A 21,428-nucleotide genomic window follows, 5' to 3' on the forward strand; every position below is an offset into this window, starting at 1 on the left:
TTCTTCAAAATTGACACAGCCAATGTCTACAGATACAAGAAGACCAAAATAACCCCTTGCATCTTATCAGACCATTATGGACAAAAGCTGGAACTCAACAACAACAGAAAGCCTACAAACTCATGCAAACTGAACAATTCCCTACTCAAAGATCTCTGGGTCAGGCACAAAGTTAAAAGGGAAATTAAAAACTTCCTAGAACTCAATGAAAATGAAGGTACAACATACTCAAACTCAAGGGACACAATGAAAGAACAGATAAGAGGAAAGTTTCTAGCATGAAGCATCTTTATAAAGAAATTGGATAGATCCCATACTAGCAACTAAACAGCACATCTGAAAGCTCTAAAAAAAAGAAGAAACCACACCAAAGAGATTATCAACAGGAAATCATCAAACTCAGGTGTTGAAATCAATAAGTTAGAATTAGAAACCCAAGTCAAACAATCAATGAAAGCAAAAGCTTGTTTTTTGAGAAAAATCAACAAGGTAGATAAACCATTAGCCAAACTAACTAAAAGCAGAGAAAAAGTATTCTAATCAACAAAATCAAAGATGAAAAGGGAGACGACAACAACAGACACTGAGGAAACCCAAGGAATCATTAGGTCTTACTTCAAAAGCCTATATGCCACAAAATTTGAAAATCTAATTGAAATGTACAACTTTCTTGAAAGATACAACTTATCAAAATTCTCTTCAAACTAGTCCACAAAATAGGAACAGAAGGAACACTTCAAAATCATGCTATGCTAAGCCATAAAAAGACCCAAGAAAGAGAAGTTCAGAACAATTTCCCTTATGAATATTGAGGCAAAAATACTCAATAAAATACTCACAAACTGAATTCAAGAACACACACAAAAAAGTATCATCCACCATGACTCAGTAGCCTTCATCCCAGACATGCAAGGGTAGTTCAATATAAGGAGCTCTATCAATGTAATCCATCATATAAACAAACTGATAGAAAAAAATCATATGATCATCTCCTTAGATGCTGAAAAAGCATTTGAAAATCCAACATTCATTTATGTTAAAAAGTCTTGGAGAGATGAGGGATACAAGACACATACCTAAACATAGTAAAGACAATATACAGTAACTGGATTGCCAACATTAAATTAAATGGAGAGAAAGGTAGAGCAATTCCACAGAAATCAGGGACAAGACAAGGCTATCCACTCTCTCCATATCTCTTTAATATAGCACTTGAAGTCCTAGCTACAGCAATAAGACAACTAAGGACACTAAGGGAAACAAATTGAAGAGGAAGAAGTCAATATATCACTATTCAATATGATTTTATAGTATACATATATGACCACCAAAATTCTACAAAGAAACACTGCCAGCAAAGTGTCTAGACACAAAATGAACTAAAAATCGGCAAAAATTCAGTATCTTTCCTATACACAAAAGACAAACAGGCTGAGAAGGAAATTAGGGAAAGAACACCTTCACAATAGCCACAAAAACAAAACAAAACAAAAAGCCACAAAGTATCTTAGTGTAATTCTAAGCAAGAAAATAAAAGACCTTCAAGTCTCTGAGAAAGAAACTGAAGAAGATATCAGAAGATGGAAAGATCTTCTGTGCTCATCAATCAGTAGGATAAAACATAGTAAAAATGGCCATCTTACCAAAAACAATCCTCAGATTCAATGGAGTTACCATCAAAATGACAGCACAATTCTTTACAAACATTGATAGAACAGTTCTCAAATTCATATGGAAAAACGAAAAACATTAATACATGTACAATAAAAGATCATCTGGAGGTTTCTCCATACCTGATATCAAGCTATACTATATAGCAACAGTAATAAAATTATGCATGGTAGTGGCATAAAAACAGATAGATGGATCAAATAATTGATTGTAAGTCCCAGGAATGAATATACTTATGGATACATGATTTTTGACTGAGAATCAAAAACCATACAATGGAATAAATACAATATTTTCAACAAAGAGTAGTGGTTTAACTGGAGATCTACGTGTAGAAAAATGCAAATAGATCCATACTTATCACCCTGTCCTGGGCATATACCTGAAAGATGCTCCACCATACAAGGGCTTTTGCTCAACTTTGTTCATTAGTGGCTTTATTCGTAATAGCCAGAGTCTGGAAACAACCTAGATGCCCCTCAACCAAAGAATGGATAATGAATCTGTGTCACTTTTGTACAGTGGGATACTACTTAGCTATTAAAAAAATATTGAAATTTGCAGCCAACTGGATGGAAACGGAAATGATCATCCTGAGTGAGGTAATCCAGACCCAGAAAGACATGCATGGTATATATTCATTTATAAGCAGGTATTAGTCACATAATACAGGATAATCACATTACAATACAAAGACTTAAAAAACCAAATAGCAAGGAAGACCTTAGAGAGGTTGCTTAATTCTCATTCTGAAGGAGCCGAAGAGAAGAAACAGTAAGGGAGCCTACCATATGGGTCCTCTGAAAGACTCCATCCAGAGGGGACCAAGTAGATGGAGACTCACAGCCAAACTTTGGGTGGAACACAAGGAGTCTTATGGAGGATTTGGGGAGTAGATGGACCTGGAGGTGATAACAGCTCCATTGGACACCATTGGAAGCCAAAAAACTGGGGTCAGGGGGCCTGCAGAGACTGCTGCACCGAGCAAGGACCATGCATGGTGAGGACCTAGACCCCCTGTTCTGATGTAATCAATAGGCAGCACAGTCTCCTTGTGAATCCCATAATATGGAGGGTAGCGGCTACTTCTGTCATGGACTCCTAGTTGATTAATTCCCCCTGACAGGGCAGCCTAGCCAGGCCACAGAGGGAAAGGATGCAGGTAGTCTAGATGAGAACTGATAGGCTGGGGTCAGACGCTGGGAGGAGAGGAGGAAGGAGTGAATGGGCATGGGACCAGGAAGAGATCAGGGAAGGAGCTACAGTCAGGAGGTAAACTGAATAAATTGAAAAGAAATGATCAAGGGTTAAGGTAAATTTACATTTAGTAGTAGTGACATGTAGAACACAGTGGACTTCATATGAATCTTAAATGGAGCAATTATATTACAAGAGTTCAACTTTGCCTTTTTTAAATTTTAAAATAATATTTTTAATGTACAAACTTGTTGAAGTCCTTATTTGAATGTTTATTACCATTTTGTAATGACTATATACTTATAAAATAAAGGGAAAACACACTAATATATGATTTCATGCTTTCTTCAGATATTTAGAAAACTACTACATAATACCTAGTGTTTAAATGATTTAAATAATGTCATTTATAATCCTTGCCAGTTATGTCCCTATTCTGCTTACAGGGAAAATAAAACTATATACTTCAGTTTAATACAACATGCAAACAATGATAAATTATAACTATTGGCAATAAGGCAGTTTTAAAAGGAAGGAGGAGGAAGCTTATATAAAAATGGTGGAGGACTGGAGAGGTGGCTCAGTGGTTAAGAGTGTTTGTTGCTCTAGCAGAGGACCTGAGTTCAACACAGGACAACAACACATTTTGTCATCTTCAATTTTGCATTTTAAAATAGTGTTGAAGGCTTGCATTAATAAATAGAAAAAAAGCTTACTATATAAGAAAAGAACCAATATTTTTTAGACCCAGGAGCTATATTATATGTATATAATCTCAGAAACAAAAAGCCTCCCTCAAAAAAGAACAACATAGGCTTAAGAACAGACTGGGCCTCGTCATCAAATTCAGTCTCAAAAACAATGTGATCAATATGCTCCAATTAATTTCTAAAGATTTTATCTGTCTACTTTTTATAAATATTGGCAAAATCTATTTACTTGTAAAATCATTGCCACTTTGAAAACACAGGTCATTTCTGTAGGTCCTCAAATATATTTGGTTCCATTAAAGAATTTTCTACTCCCAGTATTAAACCTCAAATAATTTCTGTTCACCTTCACATTCCTTAATATGAGTTTGGCTTTTCTAGAATTTATTTGTATTACACATCCTTAAGTATCTGAGCACTAGCTCCCTGACTTTCCATGGAAAAGGGAATCAAAAGATGATTCTCTTCCTTATACAAAGCAGAGAACACAACTCACACATATCTTTTTATTTTCATTGATTAATTCTGGATTCCTAATAATGCCTAATGCAGAGTGAGTACATAGATGCAGCTGCAGTGGTAAAGAAATAACGGCAGTGAGAACTCTCTGTATGTGAGCAGTGCTTAATGAGATGTTTAATTGTAAATTTTCTTGATCTAAATTTGACTAAATCTACAAATGCCCAAATCAAAGTCTATATCAAATGTGTCTGCTTCTCACATATACATAACCTCAACCCATTAATGTGTTGAGAATAATCCATTATTAATACTTCTGTGAGTCCTTATTTCTGCTATTTTCTTATTATTTAGTGCTTGAACATGTAGATCTTGCGGTCTTTATATAGGTCTAAGGAAATGGAGTAAAACCATTATAACTATAGGAGCATAAGATTGTATGGATTTGATTCTTTAATTATTTTATAGACATGATGAAGAATGAAAATTTCCAATCCACTGACAGTGAAATTTTCTGCTTTAGGTTAAAGCAATTGAACTTGCTCTTAGCAATCAAACACAATTACCATTTCTCCCAGTAAATTCTTCAATACAGCCATTGAAGTCCTATTTATTCATAATATATGATACACCTCAAAATCTTACTAAATGAGATGTTTAATTGTTCTTTAGCATGGTTAATTATTAATATATAAAAACATAACTTATTTTTATGTATTGTATTACAATAGCCTATAGAATTTTTTACATATTGAATAATGTCCCACATGGGCCTGGAATGAAGTTCAGTGGTGTAATTAGCCTACTTCTGAGACAATGTTTCCATCAACCGAGTTAGATAGTTAGATTATGTTGATACATGATGGATAAATAGATAAATAGATAGAAAGCTAGATGATAGGTAGATAGACAAATGATAGATTGATAATAGATGACAGATAGATAACAAATAGATTTTTTATATATCCTGAGAATATTGAGAGCTGCACTATTTTTCACCAATGGATTGTTTTAATTTCTTCCATTTTCATTTATATTATTTTAAATTTCATTTTCTTTGATCCTGTTTCATATTTATGAGTATTGAAAGTTGGAATTTTGTTTTTGTGTGTTGTCATAAAATCGGAAACAGTAACTTATTTTACAGACCAATTTTAGCATGTGTTGCAAGATATATCATTATTTCTGATATATTTTTATGTTTTCCTCACTATTTCTACAAAAATATGTAGTAAGTATTTACTCATAGGTTTTGTAAGGTAATTCCCGTTCTGAGGTAGCCAATGGCGTTTTCTGGCCTCTGTGGATACACAATTGTTTTCACCACATCTACATCCAAGCCCATAAACTCATTAGATTCTAAAACCATGATTTGTGTGTTAGAGATATCAAAATCATATAGCTGTGCAAAAGTGCTTGACTAAAGGCATCTAACCTGGAGCAATATAACAAAGCTTTGTAGAATTTTTTTCTGATTCAGTGCAGAAATGTCTGAAAATGGGTCTAAAGTAAATCTATTCTATCAGATGGCTTCACCGCAGGAAGAAAACATATGCTTGTCCATTTGATGAATATGCAGGTTACAGATATTTTTGTTTTGGAAAATAGTTTACACATTTATGATAAAAAGAAGGACCAATCTAAGAGGTGCTTTCATTTTGTGAATTGTATGTGACCTTATTGGTGTCTAAGAATGTGTAAGTCTCTCTACATGCATATGTAACCATGAGTTTTCCACACATGCCTCAATTACCAAAATAACTCTGAGAATTATTACTTATAAATAAGTGCTTAGGCTAAGCTTTGGCTCACTGACCGAATAGCTCACAGTTTTTATTAGGTGAATATTCTATCCTATGTGTGCCACATAGCCGGTTAACATTCCTCAGTTTTATTTTTTTATTTTTATTTTTTTCTTCATTCCATGTTTATTTTTTCCTTTCTTTTTTTTCTCCTTTATTAATTTATTCTTGTTACATCTCAATGGTTATCCCATCCCTTGTATCCTCCCATTCTTCCCTCCCTCCCATTTTCCCCTTATTCCCCTCCCCTATGACTGTTCCTTAAACCCCTACCCAGATCTAGACAATGGACAGAACACTCTCCACAGTAGAGTGGAGAGTGGGATATGACTTTCTCACATACTCTGGTGCCTCACCTTTGACCATGTCCCCTGGAGGGGGAGACCTGGTGGCAATCAGAGGAAGGACAGCAGGTTACCAAGAAGAGACTTGATTCCTCAGTTTTATTTTCATTTGTCTGTCCTCCTTAGACCACCTCTCACATAAGGTAATAAAAATGTTATAAATTGTTTCAATAATTTCCTTAGGTCTTGGTCTAGAATTTAGGTGGAAAATATCCTACTGTGTTGGTAATTATGATTTGCTCTTTGATTATTCTTAAAAATCACTATAAATCCCAGTACTCAAACTAAACAAACAGCACGGTCCCAGTAGGTTGAAATTTTATTTGATTATCAAAAGCATTATTATATGAATCGGTGTCTCATGTCCTTTTCTCAGAAACATATGGTCTTAATTTAATGCAGGGAATGTTTTGTTTCTATAACCCTTTTCACAGCATCCTTTACTTCCTTGTTCCTTAAACTATAAATCAGTGGATTCAGCATGGGAATCACCAGGGTGTAAAACACAGACACCACCTTCTCTTGTTCTAAGGAGTACTGAGAGCTTGGCTGAATATAACTGAAACTGATAGAGCCATAAAATAAAGTAACAGCTGTCAGGTGGGAGGCGCAGGTGGAGAAGGCTTTGCGTCTGCCTGCTGCGGAGCGGATCCTCAGGATAGCAGCAACAATGAAGATGTAAGAAAGCACCACAGTCAAAAGTGTAGTCATGGCTATGACTCCAGAGAAGATCAAAAGCAGCAGTTCATTCATGGAGGTGTCAGAACAGGACAGCTTCAACAACGGAGGAAGGTCACAGAAGAAGTGACTGATGACGTTAGGCCCACAGAAGGACAGCTTCATTAAGCCAATTGTGTGTGTCAGTGAAGTGACAGTACCTCCTAAGCATGAACCCAACACTAGCAGAACACAGAGCAATTTTGTCATAGCCACTGTGTATGTTAGAGGGTTTACGATGGCCACATAGCGGTCAAAAGCCATTGCAGCCAGGAGAAAGCCCTCTGTGGTCAGCAGTGCTGCGAACAAAAAATACTGCAGGATGCATGCTGAGAATGAGATGGTCTCTCTTTCAACAAAGAAGTTCAGCAGCAATGTGGGTGCAAACACTGATGAGTAACAGGCATCAACAAATGACAGAGAGCGCAGGAAGTGGTACATAGGTGTGTGGAGTTTGGGAGTTATGTGGATCAGAACGAACATTCCCAGATTCCCCACCAAGGAAATGACATAAATCAAAAGGAACAATATGAAGAGAGACACTTTGAGGTCATCACGATCTGTCAGTCCCAAGAGGATGAACTCAGTAACAAATGTGACGTTGACATTTGCCATGTAATTATATGTGCTGGTATCTGTTAATAAGAGGAAAATCAGATAAATTTACAGCAATAGTAGGATATCAGTTACTAGAAAATTATAAATTTCCCCATCATGATTCTCCTGCTTATAAACATACAAATTAAAGTCTATATTTTTTGAAAATCACTTTTTCTTTTATTTTTATATTAAGTTCAATGAGTAAAATATGCTAAAATGTTAGCTAAATATTATTACTTAAGTATAATATTTATGTTACACAAATCTAAACTGAATTTCATTCTCATAAACAAAAGAAAATTCCAGTTTATAAAATCATAAGAATCAATGGTGGAAACTTTTCTATGTCTCTCACTGAAGCACTCCTTTATACATTTTGGTCAAGTTAAAGCACCCTGTGTGAAACATATGAAGACACACAATTCATAAAATATGATTGCCCTCAAGAAGTATTACATCATGATGCACATTAGTGGATTAGCATATGAATTACGTGCCCAATACCTTGTACACACATACACACATACACACACACACACACACACATACACATGCACATGGCATATATGCATGCATATGTATGCAGACATGTATGTAATACTGTACTTTGACTACATACTGTTTAGGATATCAAAGTCAGTTCCTATTCTACCTATGGATATAAGTGTGAGTTCATTATTTGGTTTTTTGGTGATTGAACCAAGTGTTTTGTGCATTGTATTTAAGGCTTGTACTTCTGAGCCACCTAAATGCTGTCCTTGAGTGTTTGAATGTGTATATGGGTATGGCATGCACGCATGTGTGTATGGTTTTTTGTTTTGTTTTGTTTTGTTTTCTCCTTTATTAATTTATTCTTGTTACATCTCAATGGTTATCCCATCCCTTGTATCCTCCCATTCTTCCCTCCCTCCCATTTTCCCCTTATTCCCCTCCCCTATGACTGTTCCTGAGGGGGATTACCTCCCCCTGTATATGTTCATAGGGTATCAAGTCTCTTCTTGGTGTCCCTCAATAGAAGAATGGATAAAGAAACTGTGGTACATATACACTATGGAATACTATTCAGCTATTAAAAACAAGGAATTCCCGAAATTTGTGGATAAATGGATTGAGCTAGAAATGATCATAATGAGTGAGTTAACCCAGAAGCAGAAAGACTCAAATGGTATATACTCACTTATATCTGCATATTAGCCCAAGGGGCATGTCCCACGAAAGCCTTCACTTACAGGAAACTGAGACAGAGGGGAGGACATTCTAGTGGGACTCTAGATGAGAGAAGCATGGGAGAATGGCAAAGTAGAAGGATCCAGAGGATCCTAGAAGCCTATAAGTAGAACATTATAATAGGCAGATTTGGGCCCAGGGGTCCCGATCAAACTAAGGCACCAGCCAAGGACAATACAGGCGGTAAACCTTAAACCCCTACCCAGATTTAGCCAATGGACAGAACGCTCTCCACAGTAGAGTGGAGAGTGGGATATTACTTTCTCACATACTCTGGTGCCTCAACTTTGACCATGTCCCCTGGAGGGGGAGACCTGGTGGCACTCAGAGGAAGGACAGCAGGTTACCAAGAAGAGACATGTGTGTATGTTTAACAGTTACAAAATTCCAGTAGTTGGGATCAAACACTTCTGTAATAATTTTTAGACAGTTTGAGATTTCTAATTTCAGGGCATGCTGTTAAAAGCCATTTGGTGTGAAATGTAAAGTTTGTGAAACTACTCAAAACTCCTATTTGTATTCAATAGAAATAATTAACTTATACTTGCTATCATGTGTCAATTAGCTCCAGTTTTAGCCCTTAAAGTAGCACAAGCTGATATATCCCCATCATTTTTCACAAACTGTCTTTGCTACACTGGCCAATCCAGTTTTCAGAGAAGAAAAAGATTTGACCACAGAACAAATGCATATCCGTCTGCACACACAATGCTTCCTCTGAAACCTTTAACTTTCCCTTACATTTGTATTAAAAATCCAAAGAAACAAAATACGCATTAGCTGTGTGTTATAAGGAACTGTCTGCACTCTCTTAGCTGGACTGATTCAGATTCTTTAAGTATCACATAGAATTTGAGGATGAAATGACCTTGCCGTTCTGACTCATTCTAAATAATCTTCCACATGCTTGTCCACAGTGATATACAGGGTGACTTCCTTAAGCTGTCTTAATATTAAGTCAAATATTTTGACATTTTAATTGATTTGATATTGATTTTATCTTGCTGATTTAAAAACATCCTCATAACAGCACAAAGTGCACATGGTACTTGTTCCTTAAGCAAGGTAAACATAACATATTTTGTAACAATATCATGGAAATCAGCCACGAAGCTCTCATTAATCCTTCCCAGAATGAAGGGACACACTGGGCTTAACTGCTTCTTGCTCCCTCTGGCTTCATCATTGTAACTGGTAGACCATATAAAACTCATAAAATGAATCTATTTGTAGAGCAGTTTAAAAAAAAAAAGAAATGAATCACATCTAGTCTGTAGTGATATTTGAGTGACAGTTTTAAAGGTAAATAATTTAGATTGAAATCATTTATAAAGAAGATTTTTTTGACTTAGCAGTGGAAGCTGTAGGACAAAAGTAATATTTAGGTAGAGAAAAAGACAGAAATCTATACAAAAGGATAAATGGGAATTTTTAAACTTATTTTCTCTCTATTTGTTGACAATTTTATCAGATTAAAATTTGAACAAATTTTCTTAATCACTAAGCCAAAAGTTAATCATAAAAACTACACATGTAATTATCAAATAAGGGATTTAGCTTATTAATAAAAGAAAAATACACACTTCACCTCATTTAGGAACTCTACAACCTCCAATTGTTTGGTTGCCTGCTCTATAATTCAATCTATATTGATCTATAAATAAAACACAATACGAATATTTCTTACATTTAAAATGATGCACAAAATCAGCAAATGACAGGAATAACAGGTAGCAAAGATAAAGCTGACATTTATCATTACATATAGAAGAATAAAAGGCAGACAGCCCTTGCAATGAAAATATGAGTGAGAATATTAACCTCATGTCAGAAGACATATTGAGATAATACATTTTGTTATTATATATTTGCCTTAATTAAAAACAAATCATCTCTGGAGTAAACTTCTGATCCAAAGATTGTAATGGGCTCATTACTAAGTTTCTCTGTGCTTCTCTGGGGATTTAAGAAATGCTCAAGCACTTAATGGCTCCCTTAAGTCATTCCAATTCCTGCGTTTTATAATGAATAAAAGTATGGTCAAAAGAAGAACATATAATTTCTGGGAAAAAATCTTATCAGGATACAAAACTACAAACAGAAAATAAGCAAATTAACAGAAATTCTAAAGGACTTATTAGTTTAAAGAAACTAAAGAAGGTATCTATGAGGTCCAGGATATATAGACTTGTGAGGATAAGGGTTAGGAAGAGTTAGGCATATGTCTTTAGCCCATTGGTTAAATTCCCTGGGGTCCTGTATCAGAAAATAGTCATTAGTTTCTGGCTTTTTAACAGGCAGAAAAGGAGTATTCCAACGTTAACAACATGGGACAGCATTCCATGTTCTCTCAATAGGTTCATGTGCCTTGCAATATCCTTTTGTGCCTCTGGGGTCATTGAATATTTCTTGACCCAAATGGGAAGAGCCATGGCCTCAAAGGAAACCAAAACTGGAGGCTGTTGGGTGGCCAGTCCAGGTGGGTTAGTTTCTGACCATATGCTTAGAATAGTCTCTTTTAATTTTGTGAACAGGGTAGAGTCCCCCAGGGCTGGTTTTAGAGGAAAGAGCCTATACTCATCTTCTAAATCCAGGTTCAGGACACAGACTTTGGCTCATGGGGTGACCATCATATCCTTCCCAGTGAAGTGGATTTGAGCTTTCATTTTGTTTAATAAGTCCCTTCCCAAAAGGGGGCCTACCTTTTGGGGATTACCATGAAGAAGTGAGACATCTTCTTGGTCTCTAAGTCTACACTCCATTTGGTGGTCCAAGGATACAAAGCCATTCAGGTAGCCCTCAGAATCCAGGTTTCCTTTTTTCATAAGAACTCTAACAAGTATTTGAGTACCGAGTACCATGTGGGTCCCAATATCCACCTAGAAATTAACTGATTGCCCCTTCACTTGTAGGGTATCCAAGGCTCAAGGAGGGTCTTTGAACACAGTCTCTGCCAGTCATCCAGGCCTCCTAATTCAAAGACGTTTTGATCTTTTTTAGGTTTCCCTTGTTTTTTCTTACTTTGAAGGCATTCCCTTTGTTATGGCTCATTTCTTTACATTATGCACATTAGTCATTTATGAAAAGGTGGCAATTTGGGCATTCATTATTTTCTCATTCATTGGCCAGTCATGTTAGTTGGAAGTTTCTGAATTCTGAAGACCCTTTATCTCCCTCTGTGGCTAGCAGCACTTTGGCAAACCTCAGGTTTGTTTATCCTCAAGTGCTTCATTGTTATTGTAAACCTTTGTGGCTATGGCCACTAATTCAGATAGGAATTTTTTTTTTTTTTAACCTTTAAATACATTGGGCCTTTGGAGTTTCTTTTTAATGTCTGGGGCTGCCTGGTTGACAAAAGCCATGTTGACTGCCATCTGATTTCTAGGTGCTTTGGAGTCCAATGGAGTGTAGGTGCAGTGAGCATCCATCAAGAAATGTACCTGATAACTCAGTCCTTTCCTGCACTACCAAACTTACCTAAAACCAATTTGTGGGCCATCTAGTGGCTGCCTGAAGATATCCCCCAATAAGAACTCGTTAATAGGTCTTTAGCTTCTTCTCCCCTTCAGTGGTGTTGTAGCTCCATCCACCATTTGGAAGGTCGAGAAGGCTTCATTGATGACGTGGAGACCATCTCATCCCAGGACCAGTTTCCATCATTCCCTCTGGATCCTGCCATTCTCCTCAGCAGTGAAAAGAATCTGAAGGAGCTGTTGACAATTATATCAAGTAGACCAATGGGTAAACAGAATAGTGGCAAGAAGATCAATGAGAGCTTGGGGGCTTCTCAGTGAAGGAGGGAGTTTGGAGCTTCCAAATATATAGGTCGGTGGTAGTGAAGGGAAATTAAGCAAGAGGGGGGTTACCATCCAAGTCAGGAGGACCATGGCACAGAAAGGAAGGAAAGGAAGGGGAATAGAAGACACAGGCTGGGGCTTCCACGATTGCGTACGAAGCAGTCTAGGCCGATAAGGACAACAGCAAGAAGAGAAGGGGAAATAAGAATGTCTCTGTGACAGAGTGGAAGGGTTGGGGGAGGGGAAAGAGTGGAGGGTTCTGCTGAGTCAGAAGGGGCGGCAGATCTCAGCTGCTTGCAAGACTGGGGCTGGTAGAGATAGGGAAGATGCTCTATTTCAGGATCTGATGGTGGAGATAACACCACTGGTGTGGTTTATCAGCTAGATTTCCTTCTTGGTTCCTTTGGTTAAACAGAAAGAACTGTAGTCCTGTTTACTGGAGGGAGAATAAGAGTCTTTAACGAGGAAAAGGAGTCAACCAGAAGGTAATGCCAGGCCACAATACAGGGGATATAGTCCAGGTGACCAGGATGGCTGAAGACAACATCTTGAACCTTAAGAATGAGTCTAAGTTCAAAGGACTCCTCAGTCCTTGTCCAGAGGAAGGGTCCAGGGGTCCCTTTGGCCCTTCTGGCTCTGAGAACAATAGTGTTTCCATCAAGTCCCTGTTTGTCCAAAACCTAGAAAACAAAACCAGAAAAACATACTGATCTGTCAGGACCAAAAAACAAAGTTGTCAGAGCCTTGGGTGTGTGTGGGGGTGGGAGAGCGATGTCTCTTCTCCACAGATTGCACAATCCCGGGGGAGGTCACAAAATATCGGGTCTGTGGTCACGCAAAAAATGAGTACAGGACCACTGATGTGAAAAGTAACCAGTAAGCAACTTTATTCACTCCAGGAAAGCACTTCTGGCACAGTCTGACTAGGGAGCTGAAACAGCAACCCTGGAGGTGACAGCAGGCTTCTTTTAAAGCTAATAATAATAATAATAATAATAATAATAATAATAATAATAATAATAATAATAATAATAATAATAATGAGCAGGTATCAAGATATGGTTAGGAAAGAGTTTAGCGGCTCTTTAAATTGACGGGTCTGTCCTTGAGTAAGGCCTGTTCAGGCCGTGGTTGCTTTCCGTAGCAGGGCGGAGTGTGAGACCAAGGCTAGTTCACCAAAGCAGCTGTTTTATCTCCACTTTATGAGCTGATGCAGATATGGCATTTACTTTTGTTATGTTTTTCTGTAACTGAGGAAAGTCTAGGGTAAAAGGTGGTGGGCAGGAAGGGGGTAGCATGGAGATGCTCTGGGCCCTTCACTTGACAAAGTACATTACATGACAAAAATTACATAAAGTAAAAGCACAGCCACTTATTTAGTTGCTTTAATGTATCTAGCATGTGTCTGCTTATGCAGAATTTTGTGGCCATTTCCACAGTTTTTTTCAAGACATGGTTTCTCTCTGTAACACCAGCTTTTCTAGATTCAATTTGTAGACCAGTATGGCCTCAAATCACAGAGATCCTCCTGCCTCCCTGTGTGCTGGAATTAAAGGCATGTGCCACCTCCTGACTTCAAGTCTGTATCTTAAATCACCTTAAGAAGAAAATTTTGAGAGGAAATTGGAAGTGTGTTTCACTTTATACATGTATGTGTGTGCTCATACCTATATATATAGAGAGAGTAGAAACTCTTAATCACACACATATAAATGAATATATATACATATATATGTATATATATATATATATTTTTTTTTTTTACAAAGTAACATCTAATGTAAACTATACTGAAATCTAGCAAAGGGTAGTGTCTTAACCCTGTAGCCTCAGCTATGGGTAAGAAGAAGCATGAGTCAGGGGGATGACTGTGTATTCTAGGAAACTTAGCATGTAAAATGAGACCTTGCCTCAGAAACAAACAAACAAACAAACACTATTAGAGATTTTTAAGCAATGAATATTGGTGACATTCTAAGCTAGGAAAGAATATTATTCAATTTGGAGAAACCTCTTAGTAAATGCAGAAACCTACTAGTAAATAAGGCATTGTGTAATATAATGTAATCCTAATAGAAATATTATAAATGTAAGTAATGCTTATCTTTTATATTATGTGTTCTTTAGTAGGTAATATATTAAATATAAAATATTTCTTAAAATCTTTAAAATTGTCTTAATGTCTGACTTGTGCATAAAAAACATCAAAATAGTCCTGAGGGTAGTGGTGCACACCTTTAATCCCAGCACTTGGGAGGCAGAGGAAAGCACATTTTTGTGATTTTTGAGGCCTGCCTGTTCTCCAGAGCTAGGTCAATTTTCAGGACAGCCAAAACTGCTAAACTAATAATCCCAGTCTCAAAGACCCAAAAGAACAAAACAAAACACATCACACTAACTCAATACATACAAGTCATGTCTTTTACCTTATTTTTGAGCTTTGATAGTATATTCTTAAATAGATATATTAAGCCTGGAAGAAGCTCTTTGTGATTCTTCAAATACACAAATAGGTTTCAAAACAAAAATGTATTCTTTTATCAGCAGTAAAAGAAAAAAAAAGAAAGAGAGCTGATTTGATTTTTACATCCTATGCACTGGCATGTGTGAGGGCTTGTGGACCTTGCCTCCAGGGGAACCGGCATGGGATTAGTGAGACTGGAGCAAGTTCAAAGCCTGGAAATCTCAAACTTGAGATTTTAATGTAATCCTGAGAATGGAAGGCATGGAACAAAGCTTTCTCCCTGCCTACCTCAGGAGCACGTGACATAGCTTGTCTCCTGTTATCCTTCCTCATGCAAATACAGCACTGCCAGGATCCTAGTGCCAGCCAATGGCACATATTCATCCTCAAAGCCCCTCCCATTGCCAATATTTCACATTAAATAAACATGCCAGAATTGTCTATTTCATCTGTGGTCATCTGAGACTTGTAAATTATCCTAGGGAAAGAAAGATTTCTCTTCACCCATTGTCGGATCCCTGGGCTTGACTGCCTGTCAGGCAGCCACATGCTGCCGGCCACTGCAGGCTTCTGCCATGTGCTGGCATGTCAGCATGGACCACAGGCCACTGTTTTCCTGCAGCTCTTCCCACTACAGTGACTGCCTATCTGCAGGGGCAAGTGGCCATCTATTTTTGAAGCAGCCATTCTGTCTGCCTGAACCACACAGGGCTCTTGCCAACGCCTCTCAGTTTTGGAGCTCCAACCCTCCATTACCAACTGTTCGCAAAGATGCCACCTACTTGCCAAAGTCAGGCCAGGCACTCATTGCCACCTCGCTTTGGGTTTTGCAGACCTGAGTTCCTCGCTGCTTCCTAGCCTGGTGCTGGCAGCCCAACTGAAAGAGCAGCATCACTTATTGTGGAGAAATCTTTTATATTGTGCTTCCTGCCCCTGTTCCTCTTGTCTGCTTGTCCTGCACCCAGCAGGACTCCATTACAGGAGCAGTAGGATTGCTGAGGCAACTCCTGGTTTTTCCCACTCCATCTACCTCTGACACATTAGAGAGGAGAGGGCGTGACCTGCTTCTTTTTCCTGACTTGCAGACCTGCACTCAAGGTCCCCACCAAGAAAATGGAGGAAACACTGGGTTAACCCACTGACTTCCTCCCTGCTGCTCAAAGTAGGGGGAGGGGTGGGCCAATTAATTCCCAGGTTAACTCTGCCACTTCTACTTCAGACTCCTCCAGGAGTCTGGAATTCCAGGTTCTTCCAATTAATATCCACCCTGCCAGGAATGGATCCCTCCAAAGGCATGTTGCCACTTTAAACAGGTTTATATTGGGGCTTTTTGTTGTTGTTGTTGTTGGTGGTGGTGGTGGTGGTGGTGGTGATGGTGGTTTGTTTTTCCCACAGGAGCACAGTGAATTGTTCAGCCAACAAGGAAACACAACCAGGTACACCTGCTTTGGTTTGAGCCTGAGATGGTTGGCCTGCCCTCTGCCTTACAGGACCCCACCTTCAGTCCCACAGGCTCCTCTCCCTTTCTCAGTCTATTTTCCAGAGTTAAAAAAAAAAATAGAGAATTACACTTCTTCTGCTAAAGTGGCTGCCATGTGCTAGGCTGTGCTGGCACACTGTCAAAAGGCACATGTTTGTGGAGAGAAGACGGGGTCTCCCTAGCAAGCGTAGGTTCCTAGGTCTCTTTAGGTCACACTGCCATGACTTGGGCACTCTGACAAATAAAACAAAAGGAAAAGGCAACAGCTGAATCGAGGAGCTAAAGACAATGTAGGCTATTTTCCTGACCAGGAGTGGGTAGCACTGGAGAAGAAACAATTCATCATGCCCACCAGTACAAATCCCCTAATACGACTGCTAATATCTGCTGCTTGTCAGTTTTTCAGCAAAAGGCCAGTCAACACAGAGCAGCAAAACATGACTTCCAAAACTGATGAGTGAAGTTTTGCCACTATAGCTAGTATAATGTTGTAAGCTGCTTAACCTGCTTAAACTCTAAAACCTCTCCTCTGAGACTTACTTCAGTTCCTAGCATTACCTTGGCTCCTCCCCGTGTTAGCACCAGCTCTTAGCATATAAAAAGCCATTTTGACTCTAAGTCTCCATTTGATAATAAGGCTAAATTAAGTTCACGTTCTCAGGCCCTATATGCCTGAAGGGAGGAAGGTTCGATGTTTGCTGCTTAGAATAAGACAATAGGTGATAATTGCATGTTCTGCTTGGGTTAAAGATAAATGGTGTTCTACTAGAGTTAATGCTGCAACATCATTCTCGCTTCTTACTCCCAGAGAGCTGTAAAGCCCCCAAGAGCTCCCTAGTCCTGAATCCCAGCCAACCAGCTTAAAAATCTTTGTCTAGCCACCTGGCTACATTGGCTCAGAACAAAATCAATTCTTCTTGTGTTTAGCTAACCAAAATGATGCAATATTTCCCTCCCTCTTGCTTCCCACCTGGTCTCCTGGCTTCCTGGTTACCTTCTTACAGTTTTTAAAAGCCTGCCATAGAAGCAGACCAGGGTCACAGTCTGATTTACAGACTGGTCAGTTCTTTTTCAATTTTCAAATAAACTTCCATCAGTCTGAGTCTGGTGTTCCAGTGGTCAGTGTATGGCTATTCCTGAACCCTAACATGTAGCTGGCCCTAAACTTAATTTTCTTTGTTTAAATTTTGTTAAAATGGTTGTGCTTTTTCTGTTTTGTTTTGTTTGTTGTTGTTTTTATTTATTTGTTTTTGTTCTACCTAATAGCAGAATGAGGTGAAAGTTTCTGGTTCCTTTAAAATTTCAGTTGTGTCGTATGATGGTTTTCTGGAAGCTATCTTTTGAGATGGCACATGGTGTTTTGCTGAAAACAGACAAGTTAAAGAGTACATGATATTTAGAAAGAATACAAATAGAACCCCACAAGCAGTGAGATGACACTTTTGCATTTCTACACTGTGCAAAGCTTCATTGGCCTTCGGTTGTCTTCACTGGCCTTTGCTGGTCTTCACTGCATAGAGAAAAACGTGCCAGAGAAGTTTTGTAGGTATTCCTGCTGATTCCGGCCACTTCTTCTGACTTGTGGTGTTCAGTGGGTCCTTGCCCTTTCTTTTGGATCATGCTGACAATACTGGTTCATGTTACTTTTTGGTGTTTGCTATTGGACTGGACTGCTGATATTCTGACAGTGAAGAGTGGAATCATTCCAAGGAACTGCTTTTAAACAGGCCCACCATCCCCTTTCCCTACCAGCCTTCTTTCTTCCCTACATCTGGTCAGTTAGAAGGGAGGTTAATTGTTTAAGAACCCTAAAGAGAGTAGGTTTTGAAAAATCTGAGCCTACACCGAAATAACCACACAAAAGTTCAGTAATTTCTCTTAAACCTTACAAAGTAATTCAGGCTTAAGTAGTCCAATAAAATTATCATCTGAGGCTAGCATCCAATTGGTTCAAATGTAAAAGAAATTACAGGAGACGGAGATGGATCACTTAGATCCAGAACTCGATTGTATTCTGGTTGTTTTGCCTTTTAAAACTATGACTATGCTCTATGTCTTTACTCTTTAAAAGGGTAATTTTTTTTAACATTACAAAACCACAGTTGGGCTATATGTTTTGTACTTTTTTTATTATTAAGTCTTCAGTTGATGTAACAGAAGTAAGACAATTTATTTGAGCCAGTTTATTTTACACAGGTGACATAGGTTAGCATGGAATTTCCTTTCTTAGCCACTCTAAGCATGTAGGAAAATGATGCTTTATTAATCTGAAAAAAAATTTTAATTTCAACAGAACAGGTAACACAGCTACTAAAAACACTAGATTTAAGAAAGGACTGCTGATTTAAGTAAGCTTATATTCCATATAAATTTGTATGTTATATGTTTCAAAGCAAGAAGACCATAAAGGCAGAAGAGGCACCACCACCAATAGAAATGATGTTCATGACCTGGTGGCCACTGTGCCCTCCACAGGCTTTGCTGGCCTCTATTCTTATGGCTGTATTTTTTGTTTGTTTGTTTATTTTTCTGCTAGCACCTTGTTTTTTCCTAACACCCCAACACCTACCACTGGTGATTCTTTGATAGGGAGCACTACCAAAGACACAACAAAATCATAGGCACCCAGGACTGCCAACTTGAATGATGCCAGACCAGGATTGAGATTCCTCAACACTCTGATTCCATCTCCCTTATTCCTAGCACTTTCTTTTGCTTTCCTTCCCAAACACAGGTGACTGATTCTAGGAGGTCTCTGTATATGGAAGTTGCAGACATTGGGGATGCCAAATTAGATCCAATGGTCATGATGTCATTATGCTTGCCAACCTTAAAGTTAAGTTTCAGATTTCCCTCAGTGATTCCAGGGTTGAATGACGGCAAATGAGATTCGTGGGTAAACTCTACCCTCATGGCTTTTCTACATACCCCATAGCTGATCTACAGGTTCCATGTCAACGTGTCCCTACCTCCAAATCAACTTTACTCATGTTAACATTCCTCAAGAGGAGAAGTGAACAAGGAAGGAGTTCCAAGCCACACTTTCCTAGCTACAATACATTCAACATATAGCTGGCCTCCTTTCCCTAACCACTCACCCCAACTCCTCTCAACATTTCTTCTGTACTTCCCCCTCCTGGATGCTATTGGCAGCTGTTCCCATAACATCACTGTCAGGAAAGCAATATATGCCCCATGCTTTTCTTTGGGGCAATGACACTACTGGTTCCTGTATTAACCCTGATTCTCAAATTCTGCACCCCCATAATGATTGTTCCTCGAGTTTATCTCTGTGAGCGTAAATATCTTGCTTTACATCTATGAGGAGGCCAAAAGAGAACAGAGACCTTCATCCCTCTCCTCATTGGCCTGGGTCTCACTGTATTGCTGGGTGCAAAGGCAGCAACTGGAACAGCCCTCACCCAAGCACACCATCTGAGCAGCAACTTCCAAGAAAATCTTGACCAGGCAGTGCATTCCGCTATAGACAGTCTCCTTGAGTCTCTTCAAAGACCCCCTAGGAGGGGTTGTGCTCCAAAACTAGAGAGCCCTGACTTTACCAACTGCTGAACATAGAGAGGCTTGCATTGTGTTGTGGGAGGAAGGTAGCTCTATGTCAACAAATCTGGGCTGGTGGAACAAGACATGCAAATGCTCAAAGATCTCCAGTGAGGCCTTTGGGCATGCTATGCTCCCATCACCACTACCCCATGGTATTCAAATCCTCTAGTGCTTGATTCCTTCCCATCCTTGGCTCCATACTGGTCATCGGAGCCCTGCTTCTCCTAGTATCCTGCCTCATCCAGTTTCTAAAGTAGCAGATATGTAGCATTATAAAAATCACTTCCAATTGGGTTCTTGTTCAGTACCACATGCTTCCCAACATAGGGGCTGATGATTACAATGCCACTATACTACTCCTTTATAAAACAGAAAGGAGGAGATGTGGGCCATGTGAACCATGACACTGGGGGAACCAACCTGGAGCAATAGTGAAGCCTAAATGTGTTGCAGTTATTTTTATAAAACTGTGTGTGTTTCTCTTAGCTTATTTTTGACCCAGCTATCACACAAATAATTGAGATTTTAAAAATTGCTTAAAATTAAGCTTCACAACACAATCTGAGCAGTTTACATATGTTCTTTTCCATCTATGTTATTTTGTCTTATTACCAGCAAACATCCCGGCTATACTTGCACTTTGTAGCTTTCCTTGGCAACAGATCCTTGCTCCTGATCTTCCTTAGACACACGGCTAGCTCCTCTGCATCCTCCCTAACTCCTCCATCCCTGGCAGGCAGGAGGTCCACCCCTATTCTCTCCCCTGCTCATCAGTTCACTGTAAACTGCATTATTTCCATAACACGGGGACAGGTGGGTATTAGAATTTATACAACATTTACACAGGAAATCAAAATTAAACTACACCATAACCTTATGCTTATATTTCCCCCTTTTAGTCTAATAAAAGACCCATTTTCTTACAATCACAAACCATGTGTAATGTAACAATTATGAAAATTATTAGGTAAGATTTACATTTTACTATCTATCTATCCATTTATATCATCCTAAGCAAATTAAGTTTAACTGTGAGATTATAAGTATCTAGTTTTCAACCCTACCGGAGACTTAAAAAGGAATAAATAATACCTAATATGTAGGAAGTTCAGGCAAGCAGATTCCAAAAGTACAGAAATGACAGAGATATTTAGCTGCTTGGACAGTCCTTCAAGTTTTTTCTATAGCATGAGAGCATAATCTTCAGCCTTCTGGCCCAGAATATTTTAGACTTTTCTGTGAGGCAGGAATTATAAAAGACTTGCCTACCTTATCCTTGTAAAGTTCTGCAGTCAACTTTCCTGCATACAGTTTGTATTCTTTGGGCAGTATTCTTTCTGTAATTGACACAAGGACATTTTTCTCACCTGGTGGCTTACTAGCCACATATGAAGAAGCT

General features: G+C 38.6%; 1 protein-coding gene and 1 long non-coding RNA gene across 2 annotated transcripts in view; both read right to left on the reverse strand.

Moving 5' to 3' along the window:
• Window positions 1-7,515, reverse strand: part of LOC311606482 (uncharacterized protein) — a gene marked incomplete at both ends in the record, with an annotated part of 37,826 nt that extends 30,311 nt beyond the window's left edge. Inside the window, one exon of the mRNA XM_084797757.1 lies at window positions 6,584-7,515. Within this exon, the coding sequence (XP_084653883.1) occupies window positions 6,584-7,515 (932 nt within the window). The remainder of the gene's footprint in view (window positions 1-6,583) is intronic.
• Window positions 1-21,428, reverse strand: part of LOC311606881 — a 178,964-nt gene that overhangs the window by 44,729 nt on the left and 112,807 nt on the right. The gene's annotated exons all lie outside the window — the stretch shown is intronic.

This window comes from Acomys minous (assembly GCF_964271855.1).
Source record: "Acomys minous genome assembly, chromosome: 10".
Taxonomy (NCBI): Eukaryota; Metazoa; Chordata; class Mammalia; order Rodentia; family Muridae; genus Acomys; species Acomys minous.